This window comes from Carassius carassius, chromosome 5, assembly GCF_963082965.1.
Source record: "Carassius carassius chromosome 5, fCarCar2.1, whole genome shotgun sequence".
Classification (NCBI taxonomy): Eukaryota; Metazoa; Chordata; class Actinopteri; order Cypriniformes; family Cyprinidae; genus Carassius; species Carassius carassius.
In genome coordinates, this window is record NC_081759.1 from 34,274,546 (window position 1) to 34,291,543 (window position 16,998).

A 16,998-nucleotide genomic window follows, 5' to 3' on the forward strand; every position below is an offset into this window, starting at 1 on the left:
CATCAGTCTGAAAAGCGAGGTGTGCTCTGATTGGCCAGTTTTATGTTTTAGTGCTATGTCGCGACGATTTCATGTCACATTTTTATTGGTTGGTCAGCAAATGTGGATCATAGCAGCAAACACACTGTGCAATGATCATGCTGTATTGCAGGCTATCTTTGGTTGCAAGACGTGACAAAAGCCTTCTTTGAACCTCTATCACTGTATGACACAGGACCACCGATTAGAGCCAGGATCACAGAAATTGCTGTAATTGTTTTACAATGCCAATATTTCATTTGGGACAGCAAAAAAGTGTGTAGTATGTTTCTGATTTTAGCTCCAAACTGCTACAAATCACACCTCCTTGGAAGTTTCTAGTGATCCTGAAGATCTTGATAAGCTGGATCAGGTGTGTTTGATTAGGGTTGGAGCTAAATAGTGCGGCGCTATGGCCCTCCAGGAATTGAGTTTGAGCCTTAGGCCAGTGGTTCCCAACCACGTTCCTGGAGGCCCAGCCAACACTGCACATTTTGCATCTCTCCTTTTTCTGACACACCCAATTCAGGTTTTGGAGTATCTACTAATGAGCTGATGATCTGAATCAGGTGTGTTTGATGACATGGTGACATGGAAAACATGCAGTGTTGGGGGGCTCCAGGAAAGTGGCTGGGAACCACTGCCTTAGGCCATGCAGACTAATTTTAACTGACAACCAAATGGTTGATTACTTTGGGATTAAAGTATTTTGATGTGTAGGCCAATCAATTCTCAATGGAGTGTTGAACTATATTATTTTCATACTGTCTTTATTCACTTGGAAATACATCAGATCATGGAAGTGAACTGTGCCATGTTAACAATTCATGTTGTCTTTTAGATAAATGAAAAATAAATGTATATATTTAAACATCAAATCCAGAGTCTAATGCACCCACAAACATGTGCGTACATTAATAATATTAATAACATTTGAACTGAAAAATGACATCCAGGGCTCTTCTATAGGAAAACACAACAGAAAACCCCTGACTCAGCTGTATCCCCCCAGATTTAATCTCCAATGTGATTTGTCAGATATGTGTGGCTCACGTATTCTAAAGCCATGTGCAAAGCTGAAGATAATTACACGTCTGAATATACGTCTACACAGCAATTCACAGCCTGTCACTAAGAAAGTCGCATTGCTCTTCAGCAAAATGGATTTGTGTCTATTTTCATTCATGCAATAAAATAATCTTTTTATCTGAAAGCAGAAAATCCACTTTGCAGTCAATACAAAACAGTGTTTTCCGTAGAGCTACTCACAATAATGTCAGTGCAACTTCAATAAGCAAACAGGCAAAAAGATAACTTGTTGTCCCTACATATTGTGGTGGGAGATGAGAAAGTATTTTAAATAACACACATCACTTAAACAGAAAATAAACATTTTGCACATCTCTGCATTTCAAAGAACTGCAACTATGACCTATGAACACCAAACTAATATGACTTACATCCTTTTAAACAGGAAGTCAGGGGTGGAGGACTAGGAGGAAGATCAATACACAACGCAAAATGAATATCAAAATAAAAGTCATGAATTAAAATATTAAAGTCCAACACAGTAGTCAACATGGTCTTTAACGTTTTGATACTTAAGATTAATGCTTGTTTTCTAATATAACCTATTCACACACAACAATGAAGCCTCTTTGCATTCAACCATCATCAGCTTCAGCAATAGCTAATCTTTTATGAATGCATGCATGCACGGGTTTTAGCTTTTATTGACAAAGACAGTTGATGGCAGACAGGAAATGAATTTTTGAAATTAAGATTTATACATCATCCGAAAGCTAAATAAATATAAGCTTTCCATCGATGTATGGTTTGTCAGATAGGACTATAACTATAACTACAACTATTTGAATATCTGGAATCTGAGGGTGCAAAAAATCTAAATTTGTCGAAATTAAGTCCTTAGCAATGCATATTTCTAATCAAAGAAAATGTTTTGATGTATTTACAGTAGGAAATTTACAAAATATATTCATGGAACATGATCTTTACTTAAAATCTAATAATAATAAAAAATCTGATAATTTTGCCCCATGCAATGTTTTCTGGGCTAATGCTTCAAATCTACACGTGATATTCATAATATTCAGAAGTAAAATCAGTAGTTCCCACAACATCCCTGGAGCTGTCAAATGTATTTTACATCATCTGGCAGATTTTGCTGACAAATACCATGCTAAAATAATAAACAATGTTCATTTACTTATATTACTGACGCTCTAACTGCATTTCCATGAACTTATGTCTGGGACTGTATTAAAAACATTTAGCTCAAACTGAGTTGAAAGCAAAATTGAAATTAGTTAGTCTGTTGTTTTAGTGCTTCATTTATGCAGTAGTCCAGCATTTTGCATATCTCTGCTGTATCGTATAAAGTCAATTCAAAGTGACAAATGACTGCCTATTGCCCAATTAAGCAGAGACAGAACTGTTAAGGGTCTGACAGGGTTCATCAGGGCTGTGATGGAATAATCAGGAGGCTGATAACCATCTGATTGGAACAGCAGTACCAGCCTGGGGGAAAGAGATGCTAAATTTGTCATTTCTGTTCAAATACCAAGAAGAGAGAAGGAGATATGACTGTATACAAGAGATCAGCGAAACTCAAATGGAAAGAATAAGTGCGTTCTTTTATGTATATACAAACTATGTTATTTTATATTTTGATATAAATAACTATAATATACTAATAAAATTTTAAGAATATCAAACTGCCAATAAACTAATGACAAAAATATAACAACTGTAACTAATTCTATATACAAAGTAATAAAAAATAAAAAGTCAATTAAAATAATATATCAACTGTATATAATGTAAGAAATGCACATAAGTACAAAAAAAAAACAGATAACAGTTTTTAACAACAATTTTTTTTTAATTGTGCATTCCAATTGTTCTCAATCAATCTGCAGTAGGATTATTATTAGGTTAAAAAAAAAATGCAGCTAACTAACACAATATAACACAATAAAACATGGAGTTATCTGTATTTGCAAATTAACTCTTCGAATATAATAGAAATACTGTATGAAACCCTGTATGTAATAATGAAAACTGTATGAAATAATTTGGCTTGGGAGCAATAGTGCAATGACAATATCAAATTAATCGCATGACAAAATAAACACTGTCACACTATTATTATGCATTATTATTATTATTATTATTATTATTATTATTAACTTTCACACATTTTTTCAAAAGCCATGCATTTTCTTTTTGTTAGGTTTTAGATCTGATGGTTAAGCCTGTGCACACATATATATGATCACAAAGCAGAATATATTTCTCTGAACAATGAAAGACCTCAATTCAGCACTCAGCACTGTGTCTGAGGCTTGCAGGCAGTGGTTGCTGGTGAAAGCGCTCTGGGGGCTTTGCAGAGATTGCTTTAGTGCAAAACCTTTTGAGACTTAATTATGTTTACACCGTATATATGGTTGCTGTGCAGCATGGCTATTGCTTTGTGGATTCTGAACGCTCAAAACCAAATGTTACAAGCACAATGTGCTATTAACTGGAGGTCAATTATGGATTACTCACTTATATTTTTTACTGTTTACTGCTATTTCTTCCAGCAAGAATGGAAGAGTGTCCACTTTGAGAAAGAAACACAATGATAGAGAAGAAAAAAAAGGTCAGAGAACCCATTACTCAGTCTGGTCTGTGAGAACAAAATGCTATGCCAACCAAGGCAAGCACAGTGCTGTCACATCCTATCAGTCAGGTTCCAATGGATACTTCAAAACCATCCCCATATTTGAGGCCCTTATCTTGTAAGCCATAGTGTAAATATATTAAATTCTTACAGCTTCATTCCTTAATCAGTAGGCAGTACTTATTAACACCGGAAGATACATTAGATCTTAGCTTTTGAAGACATACAATATCTATATTAACAATTTCAAATCTGCATTACCCACATTAGTGTCTCAGCACTGTTTTTGACAAAGCAAAATACCATGTCATAAAAAAGTGATAGACAGGTTTCGTTTTCTGTCAAAAAAAAATAAATAAAAAAAACCTTGGCAGGTGATAAAGAGTCAAATCAGCAACAGTGTTGACATTGTTAACTAAAACTATTAAAATATTTTTGTTAATTTTAAATACAACATAGCTAAATAAGTAAAAAAAAAAATAATAATAAAATGATAATACACAACTGACTGCATAACACTGACTAGGCAGCAAGAGAGAACAGAGCAGGTTTAAACTGGATGAAATTTTCACTTTTTGTGTTTTTTTTTTTAAATTTTTCTGGTTTCTGGTGTTTCTGCCAGCTTCAAACAGCTGAAAAGAAGACATGCAGCCAGTTTTTTATAGGCTGTCTGAGTCGGAAACGGTGTCATTCAGTGCGCTGGAGCTGTTTTTGACAAGGTAGAAAGGGTGTTGTGTTACACACATTTTACAGACATTTTATGAAGACCCTAAAGAATCTGTACTGCTGTATCCCTCTCATGCTGTCTGGACATTCCACACACAGTCACTGATCTGTCATTAACTGAGTGAAACAATGTCTAGAACAAAAGCTGAAGATCCAGGCTCGAGTTCCAGCTCACTTTCTTCTCTCTACTTTCATTCTTGTCCTCCACACATGCTCCGTCTGCCCTGCTCTCCCCTGGAAACATGAGCCCCAGCAGGGGTTGATTTAATCACCGCTAATTAAATAGGAGTAAGTATCCGATGGGCTATTCAATCAGTGCAGAAGTTGTCCCAGGCCGCTAATTGTATCCTCTGCCACAGCCCTTGCATTGAGTTACAGTGTGCTGGATACTTGGGGAGAGCTTTTTAAAGTGTCCTTAGGGGACCATGTAGCTATTAGTAGCTGCTGCAGACAGCTGATTTGTGTTAAGCAGATGGATGTGACCAGTGATCTCCTGTACGATCTGATGCTGCTTTATTAGGCGTTGAGAGAGCAGAGGACAGCTTGTTAAAACTTGGCTGCTTACTGACTCTTTAATGCAGGTGTATTTTAGTTCTCTGCTGGTCAAGGGCCAATTTACCCTAATACAACCCTGTGCCCTAGGAAAGAATCTAAAGAAAATGCAGGCAGCACTTTGTGTGTAGCTTTGACTGACAGGTACTGTACAGTTGGACTGGTTGACAATATAATGAAAACACTTATCTTTAATAATCAAGCACTCCCCTTAACATTTAAACTCTAGAAGGTGTAGTTTTGCATTTTTAAAGAATGATTTGGAAAAAAAATGTCCACACAACATTGTTATTGAAGAAATCAAGAAAATCAGTATGTCTAAGCTTTTTACACTGAAGCAAAATTGCTGGCGCAAAACTTTCAGCCGTTAGTTTTTTTGTTTTGTTTTTTTTTCTTGCTGTGGAGCCAAAAACATTACAGAAGCATTCACACAACAGTAGTCATGCAGAGTTCATTGATCTATAAATATCAGAAAGAGCAATGTAGTGGAAAAATAATTGCTTTTAGTTCCAGTCTATTTGCTCGGTCCCACTGTGAAAAGTGCTGATTTTGACTGAACACCTCCTGACTTGATCACGTTTATAGGTTAATGACAGAGAAAAGGTACTGTAATCACAAAAATTCCACATCTTGCACTATATTTTTATAGATTTTCAGAAGTACATGAATTTATTAGTGATAAGAGAGTGTAAGAGGATTAACTCAATATTAAGTGGGGAAACCTACCCTAAACATTCAAATTTAATTAATTCAAACTGAAGACTTAAATGAACAGTTCTCTCTCCCCACTAAAAGTAACAAATTGAGTTAATATGATTCACATGCTATATTTCAGGTCTCATGGAGTCATATGATAGTTTTGTTTGAGAAACAAACTAAACGGAGGTTTCACAGCTGGTTTCTATAGAGCATTTGTCTGGGAATCTGGTGAATTTTTCACTTTAAGGCATATATGAGCATGACAATGTCTGACATGTCAAATTCTGGAGGTGAGCACATTAATTATTGCAGTTAAAAACCAATGAGTGTTTAATATACAGTTAATAAACAGCCAATATGCTGGTAATATGCATGCTAATCAGCAGCTAGTTAATAGAGAGAATTTTTCCTTTCAGAAAATCACCTTTAAAATTGTCCAAATTAAGTTCTTAGCAATGCATGTTACTAATCAAAAATTAAGTTTTGATATATTTACAGTAGGAAATGTACAAAATATCTTCATGGAACATGATTTTTACTTAATATCCTAATAATTTTTGGCATAAAAGAAAAATCTATAATTTTGACCCATACAATGTTTTTTTGGCTAATGCTAAAAATATACCCCAGCGAGTTAAAGGGGTCATATGAGTTTGCTAAAAATAACATTATTTTGTGTATTTGGTGTAATGAAATGTGTTTATGCTGTTTAAGGTTAAAAAAAACACATTATTTTCCACATAATGTACATTATTGTTTTTCCTCTATGCCCCTCCTTCTGAAACACATTGTTTTTTACAAAGCTCATTGGTCTGAAAAGCGAGATGTACTCTGATTGGCCAGCTATCCAGTGCGTTGTGATTGGCCAAATGTTTCAGGCGTCTGACAAAATTTTACGCCCCTCAACATATACTGGTATGGTGTGTCCCGATCAGAACACCAGCATGACAGGACAAAAAACAATAAAACCCATTATAAACGATGCAGTTGTTGCATCCAGTGGGGACATAATTACTGATTATAATGACTAATACTGTCTTTTTACACATTGCGTTGCATATCGTGCCACGTAAACATAAAATAATGTCTACATTTGTGATCAGAGAAATGACAAACAGAAAAGGCTTGCAGCAACCACATGTGATTACCCCGGGCTGGACTCCTCTTCGTCCACGGTAAAAGCCGATCTGGCGTTCCACAGCACGAAGTTGATCAATTTCCTCAGCGACCAGCAGGGATCAGCTCTAGGCATGATGAAACGGATATCATGCTCTTTTGGAAAGCCAAACAAAGTTTCACTTTCACAATGAAACACACAGCTTCTCCGTAACATGGCGCCAGCGGCAGAAGCGAAAATAAAAGGTACGCCTTCTTTCTTTGCGTGAACATTTCGGCAGCGTTTTACAAATCTTCCCACACAGTGACACAGACATGTGGGGCGTGTTTAAACGAGCCATTTTAGGGGGGGGGTGTGGACAATTCTTAACTTTTATAAAGAATATCTCTTTATATATATATATATATATATATATATACATATACGTATATATATATAAAGAGATATTCTTTATAAAAGTTAAGACACGTATATATATATGTATATATACATATATATATATACATATATACATATATATACACATATATATATATACATTTAAATATATATATATATATACACATAAATACACATATATATATATATATATATATATATATATATATATATATAAAGAGATATTCTTTATAAAAGTTAAGACACACACATATATATATATATATATATATATATATATATATATATATATGTGTGTGTCTTAACTTTTATAAAGAATATCTATTTATATATATATATATATATATATATATATATATATATATATATATATATATATATGTGTGTGTGTGTATATATATATATATATAATGAATCTTTATTATAAAAGAGTGGTTCTATAATATTTTGTCTGGTGTAGACACGTTGTAAGGAATTGTTAGTTGTTTTCCCTTATAAGGATTCACGTTTTGGGCACACCTCCCCCAATCCCCTCGACTAACATCCCCATCCCCCACGTTCGCCCCTGCTAATGTCATCATCCATCGCAATGTTTCACTGTAGACATCGTCTGATGTCAAATTTGAAGACATCGCCCAAACCCTATTCCCTACACAGTAATTGTATACTAATCACCTTCTTTACTGTAATTCTCTACCAGTGTCCTCACCTCATTTGCTTGTCTAATGATGTTTATAATTACTGTGACCATACAGAATATCAATAAAACATATACAGCATTCAATATAATTTAATTCTAACCGCATCCCATAGCTGATGGCTATGATTTTGCATTCTCTGACTCTCGCATAAACATTTAGATGTGCATTTGGCCTCCTGCGGTGAGAGCTTTGTTGGTCTGGAAGCTCTCTAAAGAACATGTAACATCTGCAAAAACCACAGGCATCATAGACTTTCTTTGCCCAACGGAGAGTGCAAAAAGGCTGATCCCAGCAACATTCACACATCCTTGTGTTTATGAACCCCTCTCGTTGTGTGAATAGCCCATCAAACATGGCAATGTTTTATCCTACTGAGAGAAGCAGAGCAGACAGACTATCATCTCAGTGAGACTCATCTCAGAAGATGGCTAGAGTTGAGTTAGACTTTCTTAAACTTTCTTGTTTGTTTCTTAAATTTAATTGACCTTCATTTAAAACCTGCTCCATTCTTAAACCCAAGTATAAACAAACATAAGATCAGGTATTAACTCAAAGTAACAATGCTGTACAAAATGTGAATCAAAATTGTCTCTTTACGATGGACCGATGTGCTACAACCCTTGAGTCACCACTACAATCATCCATAAATAGGGCATTAGAAGTCACTCAGTCCACCCAGGTCCAATTCTCGTTATCAGCATAGCATGAACTATGGGCAAATTATAAACGTCTTTTTTGCACCCTTGAAGGGCACTTCAGGAAGAGGACGCCATTTGTAGGGATGTTCCAAGTGAAAGTGAATAACTGAATGCCTTCTAAAAAACTAACTAAAAAAGTACTAAAAAACAACCAATATGTTAATAATAGGCATGCTAATAAACAAGTAGTTAATAGTGAGAATTGGTCCCTATAAGAAAGGGTTATCAGTCACTATAAGTACTTACCACGCTAACAAAGATACTATGAAGAAGGTTCTCTAACCTGGGCTTGCCTGTAAGACTTGATATTAGGGGAACTAGTTATGACTTCACTCATTACTACAATCAAATAATCCTAGCTATAAACAAATGAAAAACCATGCCATAAAAGTTATTTTAGTGTCTATCTATGTACATGTCTGACTATTTTTAGCATCTTCTGCAATGAACAACACATTTTCATTTCATTGTACTCCAACTAGCTATTTTTAAATGCAAGAACACATCCTACATGAACATCCCTTTAAAATAAAAACAAAATTAAAAAAAATCAGCTAAATAACACCTAAATCATGTCATGCAGAAACTAAAGTGCACATTGAAATTCTATAGCAATGACTAACATGGCCGAAAATGTGATACATTAATATTAGCCAAATTGTCCACAGATGCAGGTTGATTCTTTGTTATTCAAATGTATTAACTTTGATTTCAAAAGAAATTTGCGTCATACCTATACAAGTTCAATCTATTTGTATCAATCTATTTCAATCTAATATATATTAAAGGTTTGCATTAAAGAAGTTATAAAAATGAAGTGCTTTTAATGGGGTTATGAAGCATATTATTGTAAAAAAAAAAAAAAAAAAAAAAAAAAAAAAAAAAAAAATAGGTTTAGCACCCAGATCTGTTCAAAGAATGGTTCAGGGCAAGTCATTTATTAATACATTACAGAGGTGTAATTTGTAAAAAAAAAAAAAAAAAAAAAAAAAGATTAGGATGAGATACTCACGTCATCTGTTCTGAGCTTCTTAGCTGGACATCCACCATCTACTGGATGCAACATATAATACAGACGCACTTTGTTTGCATGTTTCCGGCTCTGAAAAAGACGAATGAGAATGTAATAAGTGTTTATTATTTTTGTATACAATCAGATGATTCTGCAATCTTAATATTATAAGAGCATAATATGATCTCATGCATCTATACCTTTATTAACTTTTTATATTAACGTTTATTAACGTTTTTATATTTTATGGTTTGTCTAATCAAGTTTACAGTGCTGGGACAGACTAGAAAATTTAGTAATTGTGAAGAAAAAGTATTCAATAAATACCAAAGAAAGATGAGCTGGAGCAAGACCTGAGTGAGAAGTGAATGGCAGTGCCATTCTCACACACAGGCCAATAAATAATTACTGTGGTTGGCGTTAACTGAGTGTGGAGCCACAAATCTCAAACCCATCAATTACTTAGGTTTGACTGCACAGCTTTCAGAGAGTGGGCCACATCAATTCACTTCTCAGTTTACCTGAAAATGATGTTGTTTGACAAGAGGGTAATTGAACTTCAACCTCAACAGAAAGGAAAGAGGCAAAGTGTGGAAATGAAGGACAGAGAGTGACACTGAAATAATCTGAATTGAAAGCAACTCAATTTCTTTTGAATAAGTGAAAGGTTTTCAGTCTGCTTTTCTTGGACTCTCAAAAAAAAAAAAAAAGACACATGGACCTGGATGAAACAGACCTGACTGACTGCAGATGAATGTGGTTCAAATATATGATCTGTCATCTTGTGTTTGGAGATTGCCTGAGAGAATCTTATTAGGCTGGTCCTCCTAGTTCTCCCCTCAAGAGAGTAAATATGAAATGAGACGGATGAAATTTTAGATTTATTGAGAATGCTGCTGTTTCAGCACCTGAAGTGTGTGCAAATATAAACATATTTCTCTTCAACCTCTTCAGCAATAATTCTATCCACAATCTCTTAGTTTCCTATAACACCAGCATGCAGTAAATATGCAAATTTGTCTGTTTGCATATATTCTTGCCTGTCAGAGTGTAATAGTCAGTGGGATAATGTTTATGGACACTTCTATGAAGTACAATGTAAAGGGATAGTTCACCAAAAAAATTGAATTCTGTAATTAATTACTCAGCCTCCATGTTGTTCCAAACCCATAAGACCTTCGTTCATCTTAGGAACACAAATTAAGATATTTTTAATGATATCTGTAAACTAACCCTTTAAGAAAAGAAATCTAAACAGCCACTCAAATAAAAATACCATCTTCCAGTTCAATTTCTTATAGTATACCAAGCTATTAAAAAAAATAATAATAATAATCGTTAAGGTGCCACAATCCAACAGATGGTGCTGAAAAATAAATGTTGTAGCTATAAATTTTAATTACTCATTTGCATCAAATAAACTAGGTTATCAACATGCCACAGATTCACTGCATATTATATTCCAAGGCACTATATGCATCCTCACTATCTGGCCTCTGGTTCCTTAGTCACTAGAACACTAGAACTAGAACACTAGAACATGTTTGGAAGCAGGAATACTATCACAGAATGACAGGAAACTGAGTGGGATTTCAGAATCATGCCAAAACCTCCTTGCACAATCGTATGCACTATGCTGATGGAAGATTTGTAGACAATCACATCACCTCTGTAGATTACAAAAATAAAAGAAAGAAGAAAACTATAGTAGGAAAGGTTATTAGAGCTTCTTTTTGTCAATTATTTTGTAAACATTTCAAACAAACCTTCAAACATACTTTAACATGACCACCTTTCAGCCAAACATTAAAAAACATTAATAAAAAGATAAAATACTGAAAAGTACTAAAAAAAACAGCTTTGAAATACTAACAGACACAATTCCATTAGCATGAATACAAGACAAACCAAACACTGATTATCTATATATACGGAGATGAGAGGGTCTGTATTACTTACTATTGGAGAAATCGTAATGGCTAACTTTGATCACGTGTGGCGTAATAACCAATCACATTACAGCCTTGACGTCATTTAATTTCAGTCAAAGTTGTGCAAACCTCAATCAGTGTTTATGGATACCATAGGAATGAATGGGAAGTGTCATAAACTGGTTCCCACCAGCTGCAAAATGTCTGTGACTTCTCTTATCATGGTAAACTCTAAAAATAGTTTAAACCAAAAGTATTGTTTAGTGTAAAACAAGTTGAAGATTATCAGAAGGCTGTTGATTCATTAAATGATAAGCCGTTTCCTCTAAAAAGCTTTTTATTTATCGTAGTGAAGCCTCTCCTCCATTGACATCAATAAAAAAAAAAACGGCCTCGGGTCTCCTTTCCCAAGTACTGTCAGACCAAAAGCATTAGCTTTAGCTTTAGCCATTGTTTTTTTTCGGCTAATGGTTGCAGGCATGTCTTCTAGTGGCTTTGAACCAAACACTTCTTTACTGGTAGTAAAAATCCTGAGCATCAAACAGAAAGACGTGACTTGACATTCTGAAATCGTTGTGCATGGTGAATCTTAAATGGGGATCAAAGTGTGGAAAAGTGAGTTCATTAGCAATCAGACTTTTGAGTATGGAAGACTTTCTGATAGACCCAAGGACTCTTCACATGATAGGTTTTCATGTTTTTTTTTTCTGACAGGCCCTCATCCAATTTTCATCTGAGCTTTACAAGCCTTTGTTCTGTGCATTCTTCTTCCAATTTGTTTGCCACTCCTCTCCACTTCTAAGAGCTAAAGGAAGTATCAGGAGAGACAATGAAGAATTATACTACCACAAGATAATCTGTAAGATCCTCAAAGCATAGAAATCCACTGCAACTAAATTTAAAATAAAATGCTTTCTTCAATAGATGGACTGTGCTTTGTGTCTTCAATTGTTATTTTACCTGTTTAGAAATTTAATGCGAAATAAAAATAAGAACAAAGCATCTTTATACGCATAAAAAAAGAACATCATTAAAGGTCAAATACAACAATTATTGTATTTTGTTTGCCGTTTTTAATCTTCTATAAATATATGCCCATTTTATCTTCATGCTGCAGACAACAATTCCCCCACTGTTATGGCTGGTTTGACCTTGCAAACCTGTAAAGTTACCGCTGTGACAATGAATCAACAGAAAAACATTTATGGTGCAATTATGCTTTGTGGTGTTTGTGCAAGAAAAGTTATATATTCCCTTTACTATAGTTGAGTGCTGGACAATGGACAATGTAGCCTTTGAAAAACAATAAAAACTCTAAATAAAATGATCTAGACTGTTGGCTTGGCAATGCATTTGTTCTTAAATATCAGCAGGCAATGGATTCATTATTTTGTAACTGTACAATATGAGACTACTAAAAAACACAATTACTGGTGCCTTTTTCATGTGAAAAAATATAGTTGCATTTAAAAGAGACGCTGTGATGAGAATCACGTTGATTGGTTGGCCTGATGCATCCCAGTTTTATTCTATCAAGTTTTAATTAGCACTATCTTAAGAAGCGTCTGAAAGAAATGATTTCAACTCTTTATACGACTCTAACGGCTGTTAGGCCAACAAGAACATCCCGATTTAGCCAACTGTACAGGAGCTAATTGAGGAAGCCAAATTTAGAGCCATATTTAAAGACATTACTTATCCTCACTGAGATAATAACAGAGTAGATGTGTTTAATAGAGATGTGCTGAATCAAAGTCAGATCTCTCACAGCTCAGCGACAAATTTAGCCGCTCACAATACAAGATTCACATGTGTAAGGCAGCCTATATCCTACAGCATGAGGCCATTCAACCTGACATTTTTCCTGACTGATTTATTTGTTTGTTTTTGATCACACTTACTCTACTTTTATGGAAGCTGATTTCCACCAGAATGAAACATGACAATAGAAGAAATAAAGTCACACTGAAAGATATCAAGTCACGATTTGGGTCACTATTACAACATTTTTATACTCTGCTGCAGAAGGAGGTATATATTAATTACATTCATAATTAATATATACAGTACTGTTCAAAGTTTTAGGGTTGGTAAGATTTTTTTTGTGTGTTTTTGAAAGATTTCTCTTTATGCTGATCAAGTCTGCATTTGATTGAAGATACAGTAAAAACATTAACATTTAAAAAGTATTATAATAAATATGTATTATTTAAAATGTAAAATAATTTTCTGTTTTAATATTTAAAAAATGTCATATATTCCTGTGACAGCAAAGCTGAATTTTCAGCAGTCATTACTCCAGTCTTCAGTTTCACGTGATCTTTCAGAAATAATTCTAATATGCTGGTTTGGAGGAAAGAATCAGTCAACATACAAGCAATACACAGTGGTGAGTATTTCCTGTATAAGTATAATTATGCGCATTACTGTTACATGAAACAAGAAACGTTCATCTGTGATTATTGTCCTTTAGTCCTTAGTGTGAATAAGGAGTCTCATTAGAAACAAACTCACATGGACAATTCCCATCTTGTAGAGGAGGATCCAGGACAATGAGAGGGTGGTTTGTCCTTGAACGCTGATAATATCATCATGACCAAATGTAAATAAAAGTCTGCAGTCTTCCAGCTTTCCACTATGCTGCTCATACATATGTAAGATTAGAGAACTCTGATTGGAATTGCATGGATGAAAGACATAAGCCAGGGGCACACAAACAGATGGAATGAGAGCGGGACAACAAAAAGAAATCAAACAGCATTGCGCACCAGAGAGATTAAACTCAAAAGGAGACACAGGCCACAGACCTCGCTTACTGCTTAAAAAACACCAGATAACTTCTGTTTGCTTTTGGTTACACATACATGATGTCAGTAACGGAAATGTCGAAAAACAAGTCACCTTGAAGCATGGTGTTATCAGTCATAACAGCAAAGCAATATGCTTAGATTTAACATTAAAGGGATAGTTCACCCAAAAATGAAAATTGAGTCATTAATTACTCACCCTCATGTGACCTCAGTTCGTCTTCAATAAACTAATTAAGGTATTTTTTATTAATTTTGATGAAAAAAAGGCACAAAAAGTATTCTCTTAGTTTTGTAAAATTACGGTTAAACCACTGATGTTACATGAATTATTTTCCCTATGTCCATGCTACGATTCTGGATCCTTGCTGTCTATGGAGGGTCAGAAAGCTCTCGGATTTCATCAAAAACAAAAATCTTAATTTGTGTTCCGAAGATGAACGAAGGTCTTACAGGTTTGGAACGACATGAGGGTGAGTAATTACTGACAGAATTTTTGGGTGAACTATCCCTTTAAAAAGATGTTTGTTTGGAGCTCAACGATAACATTTATCATACCTTTACTTGTGATAGTCTCACAGTTTTAGGTGAAAAGGTATGGCATAATCTTGAACACAAAAGTGGAGTGATTTGAGGACTATAAAATGAAACCCAATGCTGGAAGTGCTATTCCCGTCCATGATTGTCTTTCTGCATTATTAATGTCCCTTTTAATACAGCTGCTGTTAAACTGTTTAGTTCAACTGCCTGGATTTACTCTCTCTCTCTTCTCCAATCTGTCTCTCTCTCTCTCTCTCTCTGTCTTTGACTCTCTTTCTCTAAGTCTTTGATGTTTCAGGAGTGAGGATTAAAAGCTCATTGCAGAGGAAAAATTGTGCCCTCACCCCTCAGCATAATTTCTAAAACCATGACCTGAGTGCTAAAGCCTCTGTAAGTGTTACAGCTTCTACGTAAAGTTCATAACCCCTTCCCAATAAAATTAGATTCATTTTCAATGTAAACACTAATTATTTTGTTTTTAAATTAAATCGAATGCCAAAATTGTGACAAAGCCCCTCATTAGTTCTTCTGAATGCCAGAAAGGATTGAGTAGATTATGTAAAGATTCCAAATACAGAATTTAGTAAATGAATCATGTAAATAAAATGAAAGTTTTTGTGATTTGTATAAAGTTTCAGTTTATTGATTACCCTTAGAGTAGACGTCAGACCCTTTATGTTCACGGTTTATGTTACATTTCATAAGAATGCTGTTACTCTGTTCTTCATGATGCAGTCTGTTTTTTATTTTTATTTTCAAACTTACTTCCTCTTTTGCCGCTGCAAAGAAGTTGAGCATCACGAGTGATAAGCTGCAAATAAATAGTGATTGTCCAATTATTTTGTATGTCACATAGCACTTTTTGGTCTTTCATAAATGCTCTAAGAAAATGCTTAATTAAAAAGATGGAGAAATGTGACTCTCTAAAGTGAGGGTTCAATCTAAAGTGAAATCTGAACTTTAGTCACTATTGTTTTCTATGATCAACAGTCTGTGGATATTTGAGCTCACATCTGATGCACTTTGGAACTTGTCTGAAGTGAGACAGAGAATGAGAGACAAAAAATCTCTTCCACAAATATGTGTCTCCTTTCCACAAAAAATAAAAATAAAAAATAATAAAATGTCAGGTGGATACACAGCTGATAGTCCTACTGAATAGACTGTTAGAATTTGTATTATGGCAAGAAAAAAGCAGCTATAAGTACAGGAAAACGAGTGGCCATCATTACTTTAAGAAATGAAGGTCAGTCAGTCTGAAAAATTGGGAAAACTTTGAAAGTGTCCCCAAGTTCTGTCACAAAAACCATCAAGCGCTACAAAGAAACTGGGTGATTCTCACGAAATCGTAGTTTTAAAGATTTCATATATGACATTTAAAAAAATGTTTGTATCAACAAATTTTCTTTTTAAGCATTAAGAGCCAGGTCTGAAGTGTCGGTGACCATAAATTTAAAAAAGTTTTACTGACAGTTTAACAACTTTTTGAACATATTTTCCAAAACATGTCCTTAAAAATCTCATTACCATAACACTCTGAAATGTCCAGTGCCATGGGGAAAAATAATACATTTTAACATTTTTAAAAATGGTTTATTAACAGTCATGCACAGTTACTTGAAACTCTGAAATAAAATATATTTTTATGATAACATTTTTATGTGATTTTCAATGATTTCTCTCTTTACCGCAACACCTTCTGCATTTTGCAGCTAATTTTAAAAAAAAAATGTCATTAAAAACTGAAATATTTTCAAAATTATGTGGCAAACCTGAAAGAACATAATGTATAGATTCTGCACATACATTTAAAAGCAGACTACTATTTTTCAATTTCTTAAATAAATATTAAAAGAACACATGTTGCGGTAATGATACATAGGTTACGAAAATGAGGTTCATGATTTCGGTAATGATAATAGGCATATTAAGTATGTGGTATAGTCGAACAAATAATATTTAATGTAGAAAATAAATTAGATAATATTGGCATAAATTATTTTGCAGTGCTTCAAAACTAGATAACATAGGGTAAAAACACCAGGGGCCATTTTCACAAAATATTTTAAGACTAAATGTTGCTCCTAACTCCTCATCTTTAGGACTCCTAAAT

General features: G+C 34.3%; 1 protein-coding gene across 3 annotated transcripts in view; it reads right to left on the reverse strand.

Annotated features, from left to right (window-relative positions):
• The window catches only part of LOC132141386 (zinc finger matrin-type protein 4-like), a 75,872-nt gene that overhangs the window by 40,577 nt on the left and 18,297 nt on the right, over nucleotides 1-16,998 (reverse strand). For all 3 annotated transcript variants that reach the window (XM_059550849.1, XM_059550847.1, XM_059550848.1), the window contains exon 3: nucleotides 9,608-9,697. In XM_059550849.1, coding sequence (XP_059406832.1) covers nucleotides 9,608-9,697 — 90 coding nt within the window. The remainder of the gene's footprint in view (nucleotides 1-9,607; nucleotides 9,698-16,998) is intronic.